The 21,578-nt window shown below is 45.2% G+C and overlaps 1 protein-coding gene across 1 annotated transcript in view; it reads left to right on the top strand.

Annotated features, from left to right (window-relative positions):
- Positions 1-21,578, top strand: part of IGF2R (insulin like growth factor 2 receptor) — a 124,913-nt gene that overhangs the window by 55,340 nt on the left and 47,995 nt on the right. Inside the window, exons 11-23 of the mRNA XM_037817891.1 lie at positions 297-461; positions 2,885-3,025; positions 4,320-4,463; positions 5,260-5,397; positions 5,997-6,147; positions 6,705-6,882; positions 8,184-8,299; positions 8,758-8,926; positions 9,687-9,866; positions 13,539-13,640; positions 15,071-15,172; positions 16,362-16,557; positions 20,888-21,058. Of these exons, the coding sequence (XP_037673819.1) occupies positions 297-461; positions 2,885-3,025; positions 4,320-4,463; positions 5,260-5,397; positions 5,997-6,147; positions 6,705-6,882; positions 8,184-8,299; positions 8,758-8,926; positions 9,687-9,866; positions 13,539-13,640; positions 15,071-15,172; positions 16,362-16,557; positions 20,888-21,058 (1,953 nt within the window). The remainder of the gene's footprint in view (positions 1-296; positions 462-2,884; positions 3,026-4,319; positions 4,464-5,259; positions 5,398-5,996; positions 6,148-6,704; positions 6,883-8,183; positions 8,300-8,757; positions 8,927-9,686; positions 9,867-13,538; positions 13,641-15,070; positions 15,173-16,361; positions 16,558-20,887; positions 21,059-21,578) is intronic.

Genomic DNA, 21,578 nt, shown 5'->3' with positions numbered 1-21,578 from the left:
CTTTTGTGTTCTTTTTCTCTCTCCACTGAACATGTTTTAAACGTCATTAATGACCTGATACCATTCTGCAAGAGAAATGAGGCTTTGTCCCCACCATCCAGGAGTTTAGGCTTGCGTGTCTGAAACCCAATGGAGGCCACTCTCAGCTCTCGCCTCCAGAGGTTTGGGACTTTGAATGCTTTACTGGGCCATCGGCCCAGGTATCCTGCCCACTATTTCTTCTCTCGCTCCCTTGACGTCCTGAGATTTTTGTCACATAAAGAAGTTTAAATTTTTTTCCTTATCAAATTCCACAGGCAGAGATGGGAGAGGAGAGCCTGTCTTCACTGGGGAGGCAGACTGCACCTACTTCTTCACGTGGGAAACCAAGTATGCCTGCGTCAAAGAGAAGGAAGAGCTTCCGTGCGGCGTGTCCGACGGGAAGAGGCGATACGACCTCTCTGTGCTGGCTCGCCACTCAGGTGTGTCCTGGCACCTTGCGGGCGTCCAGTCCGTGCGTTAGGGACGATGTTCTCTTGTCTCTTTCTGCAAATAGTTTTCGAGATGCTGTTGCCATTTGCTTTAAGACCATCAACTAATTGTGTCCTGGCCTTTTTTTTTTTTTTTCCTTCCTCCTTCTCACATAGCAGTACAGATGATTAGAAATAGCTCTGAATTAAGAGGCAAAATCAATTTGAGGCCAGCATTACCCTTTTCCAGTTGTGTTACTATGGGCTGACCTTACAATAGTTTAATTAAAAAAAAATATGCCAAGTGCCTGCTGAGTGCTGGGCCTTGTGCTTTGTGTTTAAGTATATGTGTTTTTAATGAAAACTCTTATGACAGCCTTCAAGTAGGTGGTATTTCCATTTTATATATTTAATTCATAGGCTCAGAGGGTTAAGCAACCTGGCATTAAGGTTGGCAGAGCTGGATCCACATCTGCGTCTTTTGGACTCTGTGTGTTTCTGACTTCCTGTCTCACTGCTTTGTGTCTCTCTCTGAAATGGAATTGGCATTTCTTTTCCTGCCTCACTGTGCTATATGCTTTTGTGAGGATCTGTGGTGTCCACTGAGGTGAGAGCTCTGGGGACACTATCCTGTGCTGCATGAACATAAGGTGGAGTTTGTCCCAGAGAGCTCAGTCCATGGCACGTGGCTGCTGAACTGAGCTCATTTATTTTGAACAAATGCTTATTGAGTCTTTCTTACGTGGCAAGCACAAGCTCATATGCTCAGATGCAGCAGTGAACAGAACAGACACAACTCCTGCCCTCACGGGGCTTATAATTCAGTGGGGAACAGAGAAGATTGAATAATAAGTACGGATGCTTCTAACTGGCAACCTAATCTAGGTGTGGAATCCCTTCTTTTACCCTTGGACAGTCCCAGAATTAGGTAGAGAGAAGAGAGTTGCATCTTTAGATGCATCTGGAGCTGATACTAGGCAGAGAGAATGACCTGCATTCAGTCATGTAATTGCCAGCTGTGAAAGGGCTGTCATGCCTCTCTTCTGACTTCCTGTCTGGTTCGAAAAGCACAATGTGAGAAGAAAGCCTTCCTCCACTGGGGAGTGTTTCTGAGCCTTCCTTGAACTCAGGACCTCCACTGTAAATGCGCGCTGCATTAGTGAATTTTAGTCTCGGAAGTAAGCGCTCTTTGAGTTCTAATTGAGCACCCTTGAAGCCCTTGGGAGGGGTGTCAGGATTAACTGCTGGCATGTGTGTGCCCTTGAAGACATGCAAAGTGGAAGGAGCTCAGAGTTCCAAGCTGAGAACCATTTGAGGACAGGCGTGGCCACATTCAGCTGTATTTTCTTGAGGAAGTCACCTGCCTTCTCCAGGCCTCTGTTTTCTGACAGTAGCCCGGGTGGTGGTACTGGATCTCCTCATTCAGTATGTGTTACACAGGATGCAGTCTCAGGCATGAGGGGTGCAAGATACAATCGTTCATCAGCAGATTCATGGCACAACTCTGCCTCTGTGGGAACCTGTGGCATCTTGGTAGCACTTGCCCCTCCAGCCTAGCGCTAAGGAAGCTAGGAGGTGGGAGGTAAAATCCTTCTCCACTAGTTAAAATTCCCCCACCCCTGCTAGCTTAAAAAATGTCCCCCCTCTTAGGACAGTGACAAGCCAACCCAACCCAACCAGAGCTTTCAAAATGATGTTAGGGTATATCTTGCTTATATGCACGGTCTCTTGGGACTTCTTTGAAGCTATTTAAGTCAGTACGTAGTTCTTCAAAAGTAATTGTGTTACACCATGAGCTGAGGATTTTACCCGAGTGCTCATTTATGCCTTTGGCATCTGCCTGGAGGATGCTTTGCTGCTTGCGGGACCCCTCCTTTGATGTGCTGTGTTGCTCTTAGCACCAGCCTGTGCACCCTCTATCGAGTTTTGATCAGTTTTGGTTCCTGTGGAACTGGGCTCTGGACCTCCTGAGTTCAGGGGCCACTTTTTTTGTATCTGCACAGGGCCCCAGGCATGTGCCCCACTCAGACTTTGCTCATAAACGGAGGGGCTCTGGGTTTTTCACAGCAGCCTGAAACTGGATGCCCGGCTGATGGCTGGTCTTTCTGCCAGGTCCCCGGGCACGTGCTAGCCTCCCAGTCTGCTGTTTAGTGTCTGATTTCTTGTGACAGGGCTTTGGAGAATTTGGCTATTTTATTCTCCGTTCTCTCTTTCAGCCTACTCTTCTGCAGAAGTATTGGGGGTTTGGTTCATTTCCATTGCATTAAATGAGAAACCTGAGCATCTCTTGCCTTCAGCCTGGCTGGGGACAGGGAAGAGAGTACCAGAAGTTGATGGTCCAGAAGCTTCAGGAGCATTGGGCCTTTGCCTCTGCCCTACCCAGCACTGAAGGAATAATCATTGCCCTCGGCTGAAAGAAACTTTTTCTGTTACAGAGCTGGAACAGAATTGGGAAGCAGTCGACGGCAGTCAGACGGTAAAAGAAAAGAAGCATTTTTTCATTAATATCTGCCACAGGGTGCTGCAGGCAGGCAAGGCAAGAGGCTGTCCTGAGGATGCAGCTGTGTGTGCTGTTGGTGAGTTATGTCCAGGGGGACTATCTGGGGGATGGTTTTCCTACAGGCTTGTGGAGCTCCCCAGCATCCAGTTTGGAGTGAATTGTAAAATCTTCCTTGTGGTTTATCTAAGCCTCTTCTTTCTGGGTTCAATCTATAAAGGATGCTTTTTTTAAAACAAAAAACAAAAAACAAAAAACACTTTTAATGCCTCACATGCAGGTAATTGTTCAGTGCACTTTGAAAAATGTAATACTAAAATTTCCTGAAGTTGGCCAAAGCCTTCTGACATTTACTAAAGCTGGCCTGGGACTAGGAATATAAGTACGTTGGAAAGTATTGGATTATCTTTCCATTTTGTAGCCTGAAGACTAACCTCACCAGTACTCATGTAAAACAGTTTATTTTTTTAATAACTCCCCGGACTTATCCGAAAGTCATGGCTTAAAGTGCAGCGGAGCCTCCTCTCGTAGCCTTGGCATAAGAGTCCTTGTATTCTTTAGGTTCCCTTTGCTTCCACTGGGGTCATGGAGCTGTGCAGAAATGTCTCGATTTATGTGCATACTTAGCCCATTAGCTCTTTATCATTTAAAACTCACTTTGAAAATGCTGGGAGATGAGCCAAATTAGCATCTGTTACAAACATTAGATAAGGAATTGTGGACCTTGGTTGGATTTCAAGAACATTTTCATTTTTTTCCCCCAGTTTTTAGGATCAGTTGTCTCTCTTGGTCTTGATGAAAGTCTCTCTTATTTGGATAAACTACCACATGGTCCTTTTAAGCCTACGGGGAAGGACTTTTGGACAAAGTTTTAATACATTTCAATAGAAAGCAGCTGAACTGTATATCCACTGGTCACCTGATTGGGCTGCTGAACTGGTTTAGTTAGTTTCCGCTTTATTCATGGGACAAACTGTAATCTCTTGGCTGTGCTTCCAAAGGAAATTGTGTCTCAGGGTTACTGAGGCCCTGAAAACGGGGGAATTGTGTTACTTTATGGGGCTGGCGACTGTTACGTGGCATGCTTGCTGCTTCCTCTTCCCCTGGTTCCCATAGAGGACGTGCTTATTGTCAGTGGCTTTTTCATGCTGAGCCTGGATGTGCCCTGGAGCCCCCCTCACCGAGGTTGTTACTTCTAGTCACACTTGTCACTTAAGAGAAACCCATTTCCCGTCCCTGCCTGGTGGGTGGAGGAATGAGTCATGGTGCACGTGCTAGATGTTGGCTGATATTTTGGAACCTCTTCATCCACAACTTGATCATTTTTAACCATGTCTTCTGCCCCCCTCCCCCCTTTTCTTTCTCTTTTCCAGATAAGAGTGGAAGTAAAAATCTGGGAAAATTTATTTCTTCTCCCACTAAAGAGAAAGGAAACATTCAACTCTCTTATTCAGATGGTGACGATTGTGGTCAAAACAAGACAATAAAAACTAATATAACACTTGTGTGCAAGCCAGGTAAAAATTTAAAAAGAAAACTCATGTTTTCATTTCTCTGTTCTTCTTTGGACACTGTAAAGATCAGGTGGAAAGTGGGCGAGGCTGAGTATTTGAGATCCAGAAATCTTTCATGCTGGGAGGTAGGTCAGTTGGAGTTTATCCCCCCCCCCCAATCCAATCCAGAAATGGAAACACCATAGGGGATTAGTGTTGTAATTTTCTAAATGAGTTATGAGATTTAGCCCAGCTTCCCCTTCCTTGTGACTGATAGGAAGTCAGTTTCAGGATTGCTTAACTTACTCCAAAAGGGAAAAAAAAATCATGAATAGTTTTAAAATGTTGCCCATAATCTCACCATTTAAGCACAATGTTCATTTTCACTCTTCTTTAGGTGTAGTTTTACATTGTTTTTAGAGTCAAAAATCAGTCTGTCTCTGCTCATAGATTTTTATGTTCCCCAAAATGTATTTTGTAACTCCTCTTCTATGTTTCACAAGTATATGGTTTTTAGGGACTTCCTTGCTGACATGGCCTGGTTTTATTATTTTTAAACCTTTTCTCTATTGTTGGATGAATAGCATGATTCCAGCAGTGGTGATTGTGCTATCGTTCCTTCTCCACCTCACATCGAAATGTTTCCTTTGGATAAATGCCCAGCTGTGGGATAAGGTCAAAGGGTATGACTGTCTTTTGACCCCTGTTGTGTTTGGCCTAATTTCGCATCACGCTGCCAAGTCTATTTCTAAACAGAATAAGAATAAGTGGAGATTTTCAGGAATGGATTGGCAGTAACGTCTTTTTTCCCCATTAACAGGTGATTTAGAAAGTGCTCCAGTGTTGAGAACTTCTGGGGATAATGGTTGCTTCTACGAATTCGAGTGGCACACGGCCGCTGCCTGTGTGCTGTCTAAGATGGAAGGAGAAAATTGCACGGTGTTTGATTCCCAGGCAGGTAAGTATCTAAGCAGCACTTTTGCTGCTTAGTGTGACTGGAACTGCTTACTATTTTTTTTTTTTTTTAACATTTTCTATGAATATTTTAGCAGTTACCTGCATGAGAATTAATTATGTTAGTACCATTTGACCAAAATTCTGAAAATCTGATGTTTGGGGCTTACTTTAGATACGGAAAATATTATCTTAGAATCACTGTTGAGATAGATTTGACAAAACCTGAAGGACGCAAAGAGATAAGTCATTTCTGAAGAGGCTTTTCACCTCAGGTCTAGCTAAGAAACCGATCTTTGAGAGACTTTACAAGAAGGTGACTGTATTGTGGTTGTCCTATAAATGTTGAATGTACTGGCTGTTTATTAGACCAGCAATTACGGGCTTTGAGTAGACTTTTTGGTTAACACGGTAAAAGGATTTTGTGGTGTGGAATCCATGTGCAAGGATATTGTTAGTAATTGCAGCTCTGGTGGCCTGAGGGAAATGTGCAGTTTCCTCCTGCTTCTGGAGGGTCCCTGTCTCGTTGAAACTACGGGCTTAGTTCACCCTTGTCGACTGTATTCTGACTAACACATGCTGATTGTTTTTATTCTTGCTTAGGGTTTTCTTTTGATTTGTCACCTCTCACCAAGAAAAATGGCGCCTACAGAGTTGAAACAGAGAAGTATGACTTCTATATCAACGTTTGTGGTTCTGTGTCTGTGGATTCTTGCCCGTCAAACTCGGGAGCATGCCAAGTAGCAGCAAAAAGGCAAGCAACTGCTTATGATTATGAATTTGTGCTTAGGGGTTTTGTGCTAGCAGATATGTTATTCAAGAATAGGTATGTCCTCTCATTGCAATGTCATGGTGTTTACAACAAGTATTTAAACACCAAGAATATCTGGCTCAAAAACTGCCATGGAGTTTAATTTCATAGAGAAAGGAGCAAGCCTTGCTCCTGGGGAAAGAAGAGTGGATCACATATGACTGAGCTTGCGTATTTTGGGCTTCTCTTTTGTTTCATCGACTTCTGTGTGCTTATTTCCCCATTCTGGTGGTGTCTGTTCAATTGTAGTGAGTTGTACCTTTTAAGAAGCAGTGCTGGGATGGATTTGGGTCCCAGTGGGGGGTCTGAAAAGCCCTCTTACCCCCTGCAAGGATGGCCCAGTTAGACAGCCTTCCATGGGATTTGCCTGATGTGCAGCACGGCATCCTGGTCACTGCAGCCTCTTCGTGCTGCTCGCTGGCCCTTCCCTAAACATCGCCGGGTTGGAGCATGTCTGGTCTTCGGGCCTTTTCTGAGATGGATTTATGTATTTGTTTTAGTGAGAAGAAGGCTTGGAACTTGGGATTGAGTAGTGCTAAGCTTTTCTATTACAATGGCATGATCCAGTTGAACTACAGAGATGGCACACCCTATAATGATGAAAAGCATACGCCCAGAGCAACCCTGATCACTTTCCTCTGCGACCGCGATGCTGGCGTGGGTGTCCCCGAGTATCAGGTAGGAGGTGTCCTGTGCACATGTGCAGGGGCGTGTGCAAGTGCAGGGGTGTGTGCACCTATGGGGCGGGGAGGGAGAGGACGGCAGTTTCTTACAGGTAGGGAAGAAGACACACAGTTGCCTACAGGGCCATGATTTTAAGTACAACATGGTATTTTGTTTGTTTTGTTTTTTATTGTTAAATCCTTCATTGGATTTTTTTTAGATTAAATTCAGTTTTATTGAAATATATTCACATACTATGTAATTATCCATGGTGTACAATCAACTTTTCACAGTACCATCATATAGTTATGCATTCATCACCCCAGTCTATTTTTGTACATTTTCCTTACACCAGAAAGAATAAGAATAAAAAATAAAAGTAAAAAAGAACACCCAAATCATCCCTACCTCCTACCCTGTTTTTCATTTGGTTTTTGTCCCCATTTTTCTACTCATCTATCCATACACTGGATAAAGGGAGTGTGATCCACAGGGTTTTCACAATCACGCTGTCACCCATTGTAAGCTATGTTGTTATACAATCGTCTTCAAGAGTCAGGGCTACTGGGTTGGAGTTTGATGGTTTCAGGTATTTACTTGTAGCTATTCCAGTACATTAAAACCTAAAAAGGGTTATCTTAAACAGTGTGTAAGAATGTCCACCAGAGTGACCTCTCGACTCCAGTTGGAATCTCTCAGCGACTGAAACTTTATTTTGTTTCATTTCTCATCCCCCTTTTGGTCAAGAAGATGTTCTCAATCCCACGATTCTGGGTCCAGATTCATCAGTGGGTGGAGGACAAGTATGATGGTTCCCCGGGGATAGACAATCCCATCATCTGGCTTCCTGCCTCCCCTTCCAAACTGACATCCGAGCCTGCTGTGGACCTTTGATTTAGAAAAAGAGCTGGTGGTCTGATTTCCTGGCCAGACCTTCCTCTGTGCTTTCACAATTTTCATTATGATTTTAATGATTCCTTTCGGATTTGCCAGGATATGTGGGCAGTATCTGTTTTTTAAGCTCTTTATTCCGGGGGCCGTACATCTCAGGGATAGCCTGCAACCCAGTTGTTTTTGTGTACAACACCTGCAGAAGCATGAGGAAACATCCCTCACCCCCACTTAGCAGATGCTAGAATTCCATCATAGTTGGTTGCTGGGCTATCTTCCTTTTAATAAAATGAAAGGAGATGGGCAAAGCAAATCTACTCTGACAACTTTAAAATGCCAGCATCAGTCTTTAAATGCCGGCTCTGTGCTACATTTCCATTTCATTTTGCTGTCTCTTCCCTTTTCTCTCCCTGGCATGTGATTAGGAGGAAGACAACTCTACCTACAATTTCCGGTGGTACACCAGTTACGCCTGCCCGGAGGAGCCTCTGGAGTGCGTGGTGACCGACCCCTCCACGCTGGAGCAGTATGACCTCTCCAGGTGAGGCGGCTTCACATGGGGCCAGGCCAGCGCAGTGGCTGGTGCCGTTCAGGTGTTGTCGTGAGCGTGAAACTGGCTGTCGTGTTAGGTCAGGTGGGCACAGTACCCAGATGGGGAGTTTTCAGCAGAATGAATTCTACTGTAGGGCCGGTAGCCTTTGTGATAACAACTGGTGTCTGCTGTAGCAAAGCCTCAGTCTTCCCCATCATCATTACGAACAGTAACTGTCAATACGGAGGTTGCTGTGGACAGCTTTAAGGTCCGTTACAAAGTGAATTCAGTGGAGGTCAGTTTATAATCATGGTGAGCAATGACTTGTGGCAAGCCAGTTCGTGTAGTTTGATCGGTGGATCATGTTTCGTTTGCTATGTCTGCATGTCTCTAACTGTTTGGAAGTAAATTATCAGGCTGAAAAGGAGGAGTCGTTTAAAAGCGTATGCTTTGCTTTGAACTTTCAGCCTAGCGAAATCTGAAGGTGGTCATGGAGGAAACTGGTATGCGATGGATAACGGCGGGGAGCGTACCACATGGAGGAAATATTATATAAATGTCTGCCGGCCTCTGAACCCAGTGCCGGGCTGTGATCGATACGCCTCCGCTTGCCAGATGAAATATGACAAAGTTCAAGTGAGTCTGCCTGCTACAGGCCATCTTGCCTTTTCTGCTTGGTGCATGATGAGTGGGGGGAGCTGGTTATTTTGGGGTTGCCAGATCCAGGTCAGGCTGGCTGCCGATGAAGTCCTCTGGGCAAGCTCGGGACCCACGTCGTAAGCTGATCTGCCTCCCGACAGATACTTATCATGCTGGAATCATTGTTGAGGTTTAAAACAAAAGCAAAACCAAAATTCCTTGGTGACCTTTGACCCTAGGCAGAGGAAGCTCCTCATGATTCTTTCTGGCCAGAGTGCAAAAGTGTCCTTGAGTGATTCAACAGACATCTGTAAAAAATAGAGGTTGGGTTTTGGATTAATTAGGGAAAAAAAATCAGTTTAGGAGAGTTGCTGTGGTTGAGCCAGAGCCAGGCGTTAGCTCTCGTGCTGGGTCGTTGAGCTGCACTTAATCATCAGATTGAGTTCAGTCACTGCCAGAACTTTGGCATGTCCCCTGGTGGTTGTCATAGATGTACGTGTGTTCTAGAAATCCGCTTCTTTCTAAACAACCTGTCAGGAATCTCCTTTTCCTGGAGTGTGTTCCGCGGACAGAGGCTGTTTTAAAGGAAGGCAGAGGGTGCGCTCTGCCGGCCGAGAACCGCATTCCCTGCCCTGTGTGCATTGCCCACGTGTGTGATTTCTCTGGAGCCATGACGTCCAAGTATGAGTAAGGAAGGAAGTCAGTCGTTGGTTGGCTCTTCGGAGGGAACTGTCTCACAAGAGGCTCCTGTTTGCAGGGTTCCTTTTCTGAAGCCGTCTCCATCAGCAACTTGGGCATCGCAAAGACAGGCCCTGTGGTGGAGGAGAGCGGCAGCCTCCTCCTGGAGTACACCAATGGCTCGGCCTGCAGAACCAGCGAGGGGAAGCTGACTGCCTACACCACGAGGCTCCACCTCATCTGCACCCGGGGCAGCCTGGTAAGGTGATGTGGGTGTGTCTGTGACGGAGCACCACTGCCTCATCTGTCTCTTAGCAGAAATGAATTAGTCTTGGGGTGGGTAGCAGAGTCACACAGCCTAAGATCAGCGTGACCTTGTATGTGTGAGCAGGTGAGGAGCATCTTGTTCTTGGGGCTCTAATTTCTCTAGCTTTCTCCTAATCTTTGAGTTCGAGGCTTCAGTGTGCAGCATGCAACTGTGTGGTGTCCTGCAGACTTGAGTTTTCTCTCTGCGCTGTGCAGACGCCCAGCCTACCCCTCTGTTGTTGAGATTGGACACACGTAGGGTGGTGATCCAAGGATCACAGCACTCTTGGACTGCATCTTGGAGAACCCCAGAGTTCAAGGATGAGGAAACTGAGGCTTTGATGCATCTCAGGCCTGTGGACGAGCAGCGATGGACAGAAGTATAGTATGATGGGAAAATGGGAGTAAAAAACTAAGGCCAGAGAGGAGATAAGATGATCGAGATTGCTTTTGGCCCTGAATTCCTTAGCTGGGGGAACAGAATAGAAAAGTGCAAATAAAAATGGTTTGAAGTCGTTATGTACAGTCTCAGTTGCTTTCTTATGTGGAATTTTATGTGGATACTTCAAATAGTTATCACAGTGTCAGATACATCCATAGCGGAGATACTGCAAGTCATTATTAAATAAATTATTTAGAAGTCTACTTTTTTTAAGGTTCTGTTACAGTTTCTTCTAGCTTCATTGAACTGAAATAGCAAAATGTATTCACTGCTCACCAGCAGTTTAGTGGACTCTTTAAATCACTTAAATTCCAGGAGTCTCAGGGATCCCCAATTATGTATGTTGTTTGCCAATATACTGTTTTTCCCAAGGTATGATTATTTTAGAATTCAAGAAGATCTCTGATGAGGGGATGGAATTACTGGTGGGGTAGGCACAGGGCTGCGTTGTACAGCGCAGGTGTTCTATAAATGGTTATAAACCCTGAGCTTGGGCTTCCCGTTGACTTCTCCTGTCTCAGGGAGGAATCTCGGGCTCTTGGATTCTGCAGAGGCACCCAGATATCCCATCACAGCCTAGCACTCCCGGGGTGTATGCCCACCCCCTCCTTGGGGTTGTGTCTGTGAGCCTCCCTCCCTCTGTCTGGTTTCTTGTTGTCATTGGGACATTGGATGGTTCCAGGAACTTCTCTGAGCCCTTAGTTTTTCACCTTTTCTATGACACTTTATTTTGACTATGTTAGTTTTCATAGTAATTTCACTGTGTCGCTGTGTCCCTTAGTACTTGGAACCAGTATGTTCCTCACGTGGGCCCAGTAAACACTCACGGGGGGAATCAAGGATGCCACATTTACAGAGGGTTTTGTATGTCACAGAACTTTCAGAGGTTGTTCCAGTTTGCTAATGCTGCCTTTTCACAAAACACCAGAAAAAGATTGACTTTTATAAAGGGGGTTTATTCGGTTATAAAGTTACAGTCTTAAGGCCATAAAGTGTCCAAGGTAAGGTATAAGCAAATAGAGTACCTTCACTTGAGAAAGGCCATTGGTGTCCGGAAAACCTCTGTTCGCTGGGAAGGCATGTGGCTGGCATGCTCCCAGGTTGCGTTTCAAAATGGCGTTCTCCAAAATGTCAGTGTCAGCTTTCAATGGCTGTTTTCAAAATGTCTCTGTAAGCTGAAGCTCCTCTCTCAGCTCCTGTGCGTTCTTAAAGTGTCCCTCGTAACTGTAGCAAGCTCGCTCCTTCTGTCTGAGCTTATATAGTGCTCTAGTAAACTAATCAAGGCCCATGCTGAATGGGCGGGGCCACATCTCCATGGAAATTATCCAATCAGAGTTATCACCTACAGTTGGGTGAGTCACATCTCCATGGAAACACTCAAAGAATTACAATCTAATCAACACTAGTAGGTCTGCCCACACAAGATTGCATCAAAGATAGTGGCGTTTTGGGGGACATAATACATTCAAACTTGCACAGAGGTAAAGCTCATTTAATTTTTTTCTTTATTAGAGAAACTGTGGGTTTATAGAACAATCATGCATAAAATACAAAGTTCCCACACACCACCCCACCACCAGTACCTTACGTTGGTTACAACTGATGATAGCACATTTTTCTCATTGTACTAAAATCCATGGTTTAACTTAGGGCTCACAAGCTCATTTAATTTTCACAGTCACATTGTGAGGAAGAAGCCATGGGTGTATTTTTATTTTACTTCCGTAGAAGGCTACACCAAGTCCAGGAGGGAGATTTACCAGGTTAGAGAGTGCTTTGGTGGGTGTGGGTGTGAGCTCTTGGGCCAGAGGACCAAGTGGGAGCCACACTAGTGGTTCAAAGTGCATCAAAGCCTTTGTTGTGTCCTTAACTTTATGAGCCTGGGTAGGTTTCCTAACTGCTCTGTGCTGCAAGTTTTCTTATCTGTAGAAAGCAGATAATAAAAAAACCTGGCTCATGCGGTCCTTATGTAGATTAATTTAGTGCAGCGCCTGGGATGTGACAAACGCTGTCAGCGTGAGCTGCTGTTAATCCATAATGGAGGTGATGCTTGAATAGGAAGACAGCATAGCACGTTCTAGAAGAACTTTTTTGAAATATACTTGCAGAGAAGTGCACAAATTGCAAGTTAATACAGCTTGATGAGTTTTCACGAATTGAATGCACCTCTATAACCAGAACCCAGATAAGAGACAGAACCCAGCAGGACCCCAGAAACCCTCCTTGTGCCCCCTCCGATCACTTCCCCAGCCCTGCCCCAGGATAACCAGCACCAGGCACTCTAACACCACCAAGGAGCTTTTCCCATTTTTGAGCATGCCTAAATGAAATCATACACCCTCTCTTCTTGTGTGTCTGGCTTCCTGCAGTCAACTTTTGTCATGGTGCCTTTTTTTAAAAGCAGTTTTATTGAGATATCTTCATATATACACAATCCGTTCAAAGTGTACAGTCAGTAGCTCAAAGTATCATCATGTAGTTGTTCATTAATCACCATAATCACTTTTAGAGCTTTTTCATTACTCCTAAAACCAACCAAGCAACCAAAATATCCCATACCCTTTATTCCTTTATCCCTTTATCCCTTAGTGTGGTACATTTGTTACTGTTGATGAAAGAGTATTAAAATATTACTGTTATAGTCCATAGTTGTAATTTTTCCCATATACCACTCTATTTTTAACTCCGTGTAGTAGTGATGAACATATGTTCTAGTTCATGAAAGAGAATTTTTAAATTTGTACTGACAATCACAGGGTTCACTGTTATACCATCCCATATTTATCCTCTAGCTTTCCTTCTAGTGACATACTCAACTCTGAACCTCCCCTTTCACCCACTGTCACACATGTTGAATTCAGTGCTGTTAATTACACCCACCATAATGTGCTACTGTGATGGAGCATTTTTTAAAAGCACAGACATAATTAAACTTTGGTTTTGATCCCAATCTGACCGCTTCCCGTTGGCGTGGGCTCAGATAAATTCCTTAACGTCCAAGAATGAGAGATACGATCTCCTTCATGGGTCAACAAGGACATTAAGTTAACCTAGTTGCCTGTCGACTGACGTATAATAAACATTTAGTAGATTTTAGCTATTTTTTGTGTATCAGGCCAGTGTTTTGACTATATCATGTTCCATTGTATTATATTGACCGTCATCCTGAATCTGACTTTTCAGAATACCCATCCCATATTTTCTCTCAATTGGGAGTGTGTGGTCAGTTTCCTGTGGAACACAGAGGCTGCCTGTCCGATCCAGACGACCACAGACACAGACCAGGTACGTGTGCCCTGTAAGCTCCAGACCCAGCTGTCCCTGCCTGCGGGACTTCTGCACCCGTGTCTGCACTGACCACCTTCCCCTGTGTATCCGCATCAGTTACCTCATCGCCACTCCCCACCGTTGACACCCGCATTCCTCCCAGCTCTCTGGCCCCCACCCCAACTTCTGATCCTGCAAGAACCAGTGCTTCCAGGTTTACTCCTAGTGTGCTCTTGCTAGCCACATCTCCCTCTTACGGCCCCTCACTGTTGCAGTGGCATCACTGGCAGAGCTCCTTCTCTAAAATCTTGGTAGATCTGAGTGGCTAATAACATCACTCTGATGCTTAGAACATTTCAATGGCCCTCTGTCATCTATAGGGTAAAGCTGAAAGTTTTACTATGATAAGTCAAGGCTCTTGATCTAATTCCAGGCAAATTTCCTAATATCTCTTCTGCCTTTGCCATATGAAAGTGCTGATGCCCCCAGAGCATTTGGGTCCCTGAGCTTCACACTTTCTTTGAGACTTGGTAGCTGTTCCTTCCCCGCTGTTGGATACTCTCCTGCAAATTGTGCCAGTACATTCCTCTGTGCCGTCTTTGACCTCCCCAGGGTAATTACTTGTTCCCATAGAACTGTGCATATTTCCTTATGCTAGTGCTTGTTCCCCCCCCCCCCCCCCCATTTCTTCCTGACAGTCCGCAGCCTCTCTGGCTTTTCCAAGTGAATCTTCCCAGCACAGGGTCATTGGGGGGTGGGAGCAGTAGGATGAGGACACGCTGTCCACGGCCATTGCTCTCTGGGGCTGTGGTGTCTGCTCCGTTCCCTGCATCTGGGGCACAGGGCAGAAAAAGCCCTGGGGAGGCCCAAGGGAAAAGTTAATTACATCTTCTAGAAGAGGAAGGAATAGTTGGTGAATTAGCTGATATTCTTCCCATTTTCGTCCTCCAGAGAGGAACTGAGACCAAACACCGAATGTGAGATTTAAGTTTTGTGGGTTTTTTTTTTCTTTTAATTAATTATGGTCTCTCACGATTCCCACCTAACTTTTCCCTCAGGGATTGGCAGTTGTCTTCTTGTCCAGGTAAATGTGGTAGCCTTAAGAGCTTTCTGTAGATTCACTGTCTCGGAGCTGATGACACACCGTGGCGTGCTGCCCAGGAGGGGCTGTCGGGACCACACGGTGCCGCACCAGAGGTTTGAAAGTGGCTTTATCAAAGGATGTTCTTAGCCAATGGACAGCGACACTCAGGGGCCTGGACACTGTTTCTCAATCCTTCTGTTTTGCCAGAAAAAACACTAACTTTTCTTAAAGAGGTTTTTAAGATAAATGAAGAAACAGTTTCGTAAAATACACACTTGCCCATTGTGGCAGTGCTTGGTAGTTATCACACTCTCATGGAGCTCGTTTGAACATGTTTTTCTCTCTCCCTTTCGGTTCCTTGTAGGCATGCTCTATAAGGGATCCCAACAGTGGATTTGTGTTTAATCTCAACCCACTAAATAGTACGCAAGGATATGTGGTCATGAGCATCGGAAAGACATTCGTGGTAAGGGTTTCCAGAAGAATTTCCAATGTGCTTAGAAGTGAGGGTAAGGGAGGGTGCATTTTAGGCCCAGGAGCTGGTGATTCCTGCGATGCCTGGGCTTGTGATCCGGTACGGTGATGACAGCCGTTACCTAGGAGGAGAGGAGAGAACCCTGACTTAAGAAGAAAATGAAATAAAGCCCTCATTACCGTCATGGTTGCTACATTCTGCAGAAAATAAGTGATTCCTGTTCTATTGCTGGGTGTCTGGAGCAGCGTTCTCTGGACCAGTCACTTCAGCATCCCCAGGAACTTGTATAAATGCATGTTCTCTGCCCCACCGAGACCCACAGAGTCAGGAACTCTGGGGCTGGGGCCAGCCATCCGTGATTCAGTGAGCGCTCTCCACGCCGTGGAAGCTCCCATGTTCAACGTCTCTGCAGGTGCCCAGGCACCCCAAAAGGGAGAGGGGTTTGGACACAGGGCCGCCCAGATAACCAGCACCCAAAACACGATGTGTGTGGAGCCCGTGTTTCTCTCAGATCCGTAGAGGCCAGGCTTTGAAGGAAGACAGGGGACCCTGCATGAGATTTCCACAACCAGGGACTCCTGAACACAGCCCGGGGGGCCAAAAGCATTTGTGTGGGGTTTAGTCCTAATTTCTTAAGTAGAAAACTTTGGTCTTTAAGAGCAATGCTTGTTTTATATAGTTAGTCCATTAACACTTAACAGGTACAGAGAAGCCTCTCCTTTGTCTTTGTTCCAAAGGTACAGAATGGAATGAAATGATAGCAGTGATACTGACTTTAAGAAATGTTGGGGCGTTGTATTATATTTACCTTTAATTGATAGGGTTTCCATAATGTAAGTACTGTAAAATTATGGCTTTACATTTATTCCTTCTGTTATGTGTGGTATCTTACTATATACACAAGATAACCGTATTGCATTTAAAGGTCATTTTAACTCACGGCCCTGTGTAAATAAAGCCATGTGCACTGAACCTTAGAGGCAGAGTACAGATATTTCTATTTGACCTTTGTGATTTTTTCCTTATGTACTAACTTTAGGACTTAACTGCCAGAAGATGGCCAGTTGGTAAACTGAATAATAAATAACATTTTCAAGTGAGCGAGGATTTGAGTTCCTGTGGATTTTTCTTGCGATGAATTCTGCAGTCTGAATGGGTTTGTGTTGGTTCTGACCTGCAGCTTAATATCTGTGGGACAATGCCCATCTGCGGGACCATCAATGGAAAAGCAGCTTCGGGCTGTGAGGCAGAGACCCAAACAGAAGAGCTAAGGACCCTAAAGCCGGAGCGGCCAGTCGGATTTGAGAAGAGCCTTCAGCTGTCCACCGAGGGCTTTATAACCCTTACCTACAAAGGACCTCTTTCCCCTACCAAAGGTGAGCTCAATACCATGTTTCTTTGGCAGCCAGAAAGTGTCTGTCTGGGTGAGTCTCTGACGGACAGCATGTAAATCCTTTCTGCGTAGATAGCATAAACTTTGCTTTTTAGCCTTCTTAAAGGAACCCCTCACTGCCCGCCATCCTGAGTCACATGGTGTACACACACACCCGTTCACTGGCCCCCTTATTTTTTTGTGTTTTGACCATGCAAATGTCCCTCAGTGTCATTCTGCATCACGTTACTGGTTCCTCTTTTTGCTTTCCTCCTGCCTTCCCTCCCTGGTGCATTCTTCTATTCTACTCTGACCCAGAATGTTCTCACTTGGCCTTTTATCTTATTTCTTTCAGATATTGAAGAAATGATGAGAGGAGACAGTAAAAATTATTTTTGTTTTTCCCTGAATTTCCTTCTTTCCTCACATTCTTCCACTTAATTTTATCATATCTTTATGTAAATAATTTTGCGTGTATACTTCATGCATGTATACAGTTGTGTCTGTATATGTTATGTGTATACAGTGTTGCTATGTTAAGTTATTTAAAATTTCTACTCTCTATGGCAGCAGAAACTTAGTTACCATTTTCTGTATCCTAAAGTGCAAGGGCAAGCGTAAGCCCTTCCTGCTGACTGCGTCCAGTACTTCCCACATGCTGTATGTGCTCTGTCTGGTTGATTTTCACACGAAGTCTCCGAGTCTTAGATCTCTCTCGAGTGCTCATGCCTTCCTGCTCAGCTCTTCTCATTTTTGCACGCTAAGTAATGAAGGTCCAGAAAGGCAGTGCGCCTGATGAAACAAAGTGCTTTAGTTGGCAGAGCCACGGTTAAGATCCAGGGCTCTTGGTTTCTCTTTTGCAGATGAGAAAACTGCAGCCCAGACAGGTTCAGTAAATTTGCCCAGGGTCACACAGCTGGTAGGCAGCAAAGCTGGGATTTGAATCCACATTATGTAAACTTTGCAACCTATACTCCGTTGTGGTGAACCTGGGAGGAGTCAGCTGTGTGATGTGGTTGCCAAAATGCTCATGCTCATGTTAGCCTATGTTCGTGGGGGTTTAGCACCTGAAATGGAGTGGGTGATGGGTCTGCTCTCCTGGGTTTGTTAGATCACACTCTACTGCCATCTGTTAATTTTGTGCATCGTGCCTCAAGCTAACAGATATTCAGAATTTTAGCATGTCAACAGGAGAACTATCAGGATGGTAAAGGAATCATTTTAAGCATTCTTAGGACAGAAAACAGGTCCAGGTGCTGTTAGAACTTTGAAAGATTGCTGTTTAGAAAAGGAATTAGACCTGTTCTGTAAAATTGGTGTGGGGAGGATTTGGACCAAAGGGTGATAATTATAGTTCATTAAAGGAGAACTTCAGGCGAGCTGGTTATAGATGGATGTGTTAGTTGCCTTGGGAGGAAGTGAACAGCCACTTGAAGGCAGAGACAGAGTATAGACGGGGTAAGGCCTCTGGCTCCTTTTAACCCCATGTGGCTCTAGTGCACAGTTACTACATCTTGAAGAACTTTATAAGCAAACCCTTTCTTTTTTTTAGTGCGTCCTGATGCAGAGTGACTTCCTTAGCTGAGCTCTGACACAGTCCTTTCTTCCAGTAGTATTGGAAATTGGATGCCAAAACCAAGGGTGAGAAGTGTTCCAGAAGGGAACATTGGAATCCTCTTGACCAGTGTTGGTTAGTTCAGGGTAGAGATGGGGTGGTGGTAATCCTTTGCAGATGGAAAGCTTTTTAAACTCTTGGTCATCAAGTGAGCTGCTTGTTTAACCTCAGTATCCAAAGAGCAACTTGCTTCATTCTTTTTTTTAAATAAATCTTTTGCTCTCCAGTTTCAGAGCATTGCATTAAAATAAAATGAATTAGCTTTTATATATGATTTCTTTTTCTTGCTCTAGCTTGGAAAATCATCATTTCTAATCTTACAGGGTTATTGACAGGGGCATGTGGTTAACCACAGCTGGCATTTGTTGATGGCTGGGTTTGAACCCAGATGCAAGCCCGTAGAGCTGTGCTACCCTAGTGTTGTTACTTAACTTCTCTTTGCTTCAGTTTCCATCATGTAGCATGCCAGATTGTACTAAGTGTGTGTATTTTGCATTTTTCTCCCTGACAAAGTACGTGGTGAGGCATACGCGCCGTCTCCGTTTTATAGATAAGGAACCAGAGGGTTTGGGACGCAGTGCTCTGTAGCCAGTAAGTAGTGAGGTGGGAGTTAGCTTCCAGATCACAGAACCCGGAGCCGACTTTGTCCCCCTCATTGATACGTTGTTTCCAGTCTGCTGTGATGGAGCAGAGCTGGGACCAGAATCCGCTTGCTTTTTTTTTTTTATGCATTTTTTTTTATTGTGAACTTTAACATATTTACATAGCAGTGATAACTTTCAAAGTACGATTTAACAAGTAGCAAATTTCAAAGAATATTATGGATTACAGTTCCACAATATCAGTTATTTCCATTGTAAAATATAACATAGAGAAAGGTGTTAACTTTCAAAGTACAGCTCAACAAGCAGTTCTATAGGTAATTTCAAAAAATGTTATGGGTTATAGTTCCACAGTTTCAGTTCTTTCCTTATTTTGAAATACAGGAGATTTACAGAAAAGTGATAATTTTCAAGCACAATTCAACAAATACCCTCTTGCTTTTGCTTAGTGCTTTTTCAGTCCCGCTGACACCTGCTCTGAGATGGTTGCGTTTATTGGAAGGCGTTCATTCTGAACCTGCCAGCTACCACGGATTTCACTAGTAAAGTCATGAACTATAATCAAACTATAATGAGTGCTTTTAGGGACTACCCATTTCTTTTGTTTCCTTGTCCTTTATATGTAACTTTATAGGTTTTTTCCTTTCTGGGTTATTACTTTAATTTGCCTTATAAACCAGAAGGTGGCTTTTTTTTCACTGGGCTCCCCTGTGATTATCCCCCTTGCTCTTCTTTACTGGGACTTCCTCGTTGGCCCAGCTTTTTCATCTTGGAGCACCCAGGGCTCGGTCCTCCTTTCTGCCCTCCATCCCTGCATGGGGGACCCAGTCATGTGGCTTTACAGACCACCTCAGTGCTAGTGACCCCCAAATCCCCACTCCAGCTGGGCCCGTCGTCCAGACTTGTTAATCTCACACGTCTCCTTGGGCGCTCATAAAACGTCTCGGGTGTAATGAACGCCCCAAACCCAAATCCTGATCTCCACCTGCCAGCCCAAAGCAGCTTCTCCTCTGTTCTTACTGCCTCGGGCATTGTCATCTCCTTCCTTCTCGTTGCTCAGGCCGAACACTTGACTTCTCGCATTCTTGGTGCACAGCCACTGGCTGGCTGTCAAGATACATCCAGCCCCCAGCCCCTCCCACCACTGCCACCTGCACCCTCCACATGCTGCCACAGCCTCCTTCTCACTCTTCCTTCCTTTGCCCTCATGTACCCTCCTCAGGCCCCAAACGGCCAAAGTGAAGGTATCTAAGACGTTGGATGATGTCACTCCCAGCTCAGAACCCTCCAGTGGCCCCGCGTGGCCCTGAGAGCGGGTGCCGGCATGCTCATGGGCGTCTTCAGGCCCTTGCAGGGTCTGGCTACCTGCTGCTTCCCTCTGACTCCACCCCCTGCCACAGTCCTCACTCAGCTCCACTGGCCTCCCCACCTTGGGAATGACCTGGGCACGCTCCACCCCCACTGCAGCCCTCCCGAGTCTTCGTGCCTGCTGTTCCCTCCGCCTGGAATGCTCTTCCCTCCCGTGGCCTGGTGATTCGTTTCCTCACCTTATGTACTGGCTCAGATACCCCCTTCTCCGTGGGGCCTCCCTGGCCACCGCATTTAGTGTTGTCATACGGCATCCCCACCACCCTTGGCATCCCTTATCCCCCTTTCCGGCTTTGTTTTCCTTCAATACCCTTACCCCACCACCTGGCGTGCGATCAGCTTCATCTGTTTTGTTTATTGAATGTTGGCTCCTGTGAAGGCCACAGGTTTTCCCTGTTTTTGTCACTGCCATCTAACACTTGGTTGAGTGAGTTGATACAGGAGAGTTACCTTGTTTTCTGGTGTTTAGGTTGATAAACCGATGTGGGATTTGGAATACTGTCTGGAATAGTAAGAGTGCCAGGAGGTTTAAACCTGTTGCAATGCTGGCCTCCTCTGCAGGATCATGGCCACTGTGTAGTTGAGAGCAGGTATCTTCACACAAGGCTCTGCCCCGAGGTAGCTGTTTTAGAGGATGACTGTGTGAGTCTTGTCTCGTCCCTCAGCAGCAGTGTTCTACTGCTGCTGCGCTGTTGGATGGGTGCACTCCTGCTCATTGTTTCTTGAGATCTGGCCTTCTTGTTCCCCAGGTACCGCAGATGCTTTCATCATACGCTTTGTGTGCAATGATGATGTTTACCCTGGAATGCCCAAATTTCTGCATCAAGACATTGACACCAGGCTGGGAATTCGAGACACGTTTTTTGAGTTTGAAACTGCTTTGGTTTGTGTGCCTTCTCCAGTGGATTGCCAAGTCACTGGTAAGGTGATGGGGTCAGGGAACCAGGGATTGGTCAAGGGTGTATGTATGGTATGTGGTGTATGTATGTGTGTGCATTTGATGTTGCACGTGTGTTGCATGGTGTGTACATGTGCTCTGTGTGGTGTGTATGTGTAGTCTTACATGTATACGTGCTGTATTGTGGGTGTTGTGTGTTGCATATGTGTTGCCTTGTGTGTGTTTTTGGTGTGTGTGTTGCATGGTGTATGTGTGTTCTATGTGTATTGTGTGTATGCGTGGTGTGTTGCATGGTGTGTGTGCGCTCTGGTGTGTTTGTGTGTAATGTGTGTATTGTTTGTGACTGTGTTACACGGTGTGTATTTGTATGTGTTTGTGTGGTATGTGGTGTGTGTGTGTTGCTTGTGTGTTGCATGGTGTGTGTGTTGTGTCTGGTGTGTGTTGCATGTGTGTTACACGGTGTGCATGCTCTATGTGTTGTGTATTTGTGTGTTGTTTGTGTATGTGATATGCATGCGTGTTTTACAGGCGGCACAACATTC

The sequence above is a fragment of the Choloepus didactylus genome, chromosome 24 (assembly GCF_015220235.1).
Source record: "Choloepus didactylus isolate mChoDid1 chromosome 24, mChoDid1.pri, whole genome shotgun sequence".
Classification (NCBI taxonomy): Eukaryota; Metazoa; Chordata; class Mammalia; order Pilosa; family Megalonychidae; genus Choloepus; species Choloepus didactylus.
Note: the sequence above shows the minus strand (reverse complement) of the source record. Positions and strands in the feature narration are given on the sequence as shown.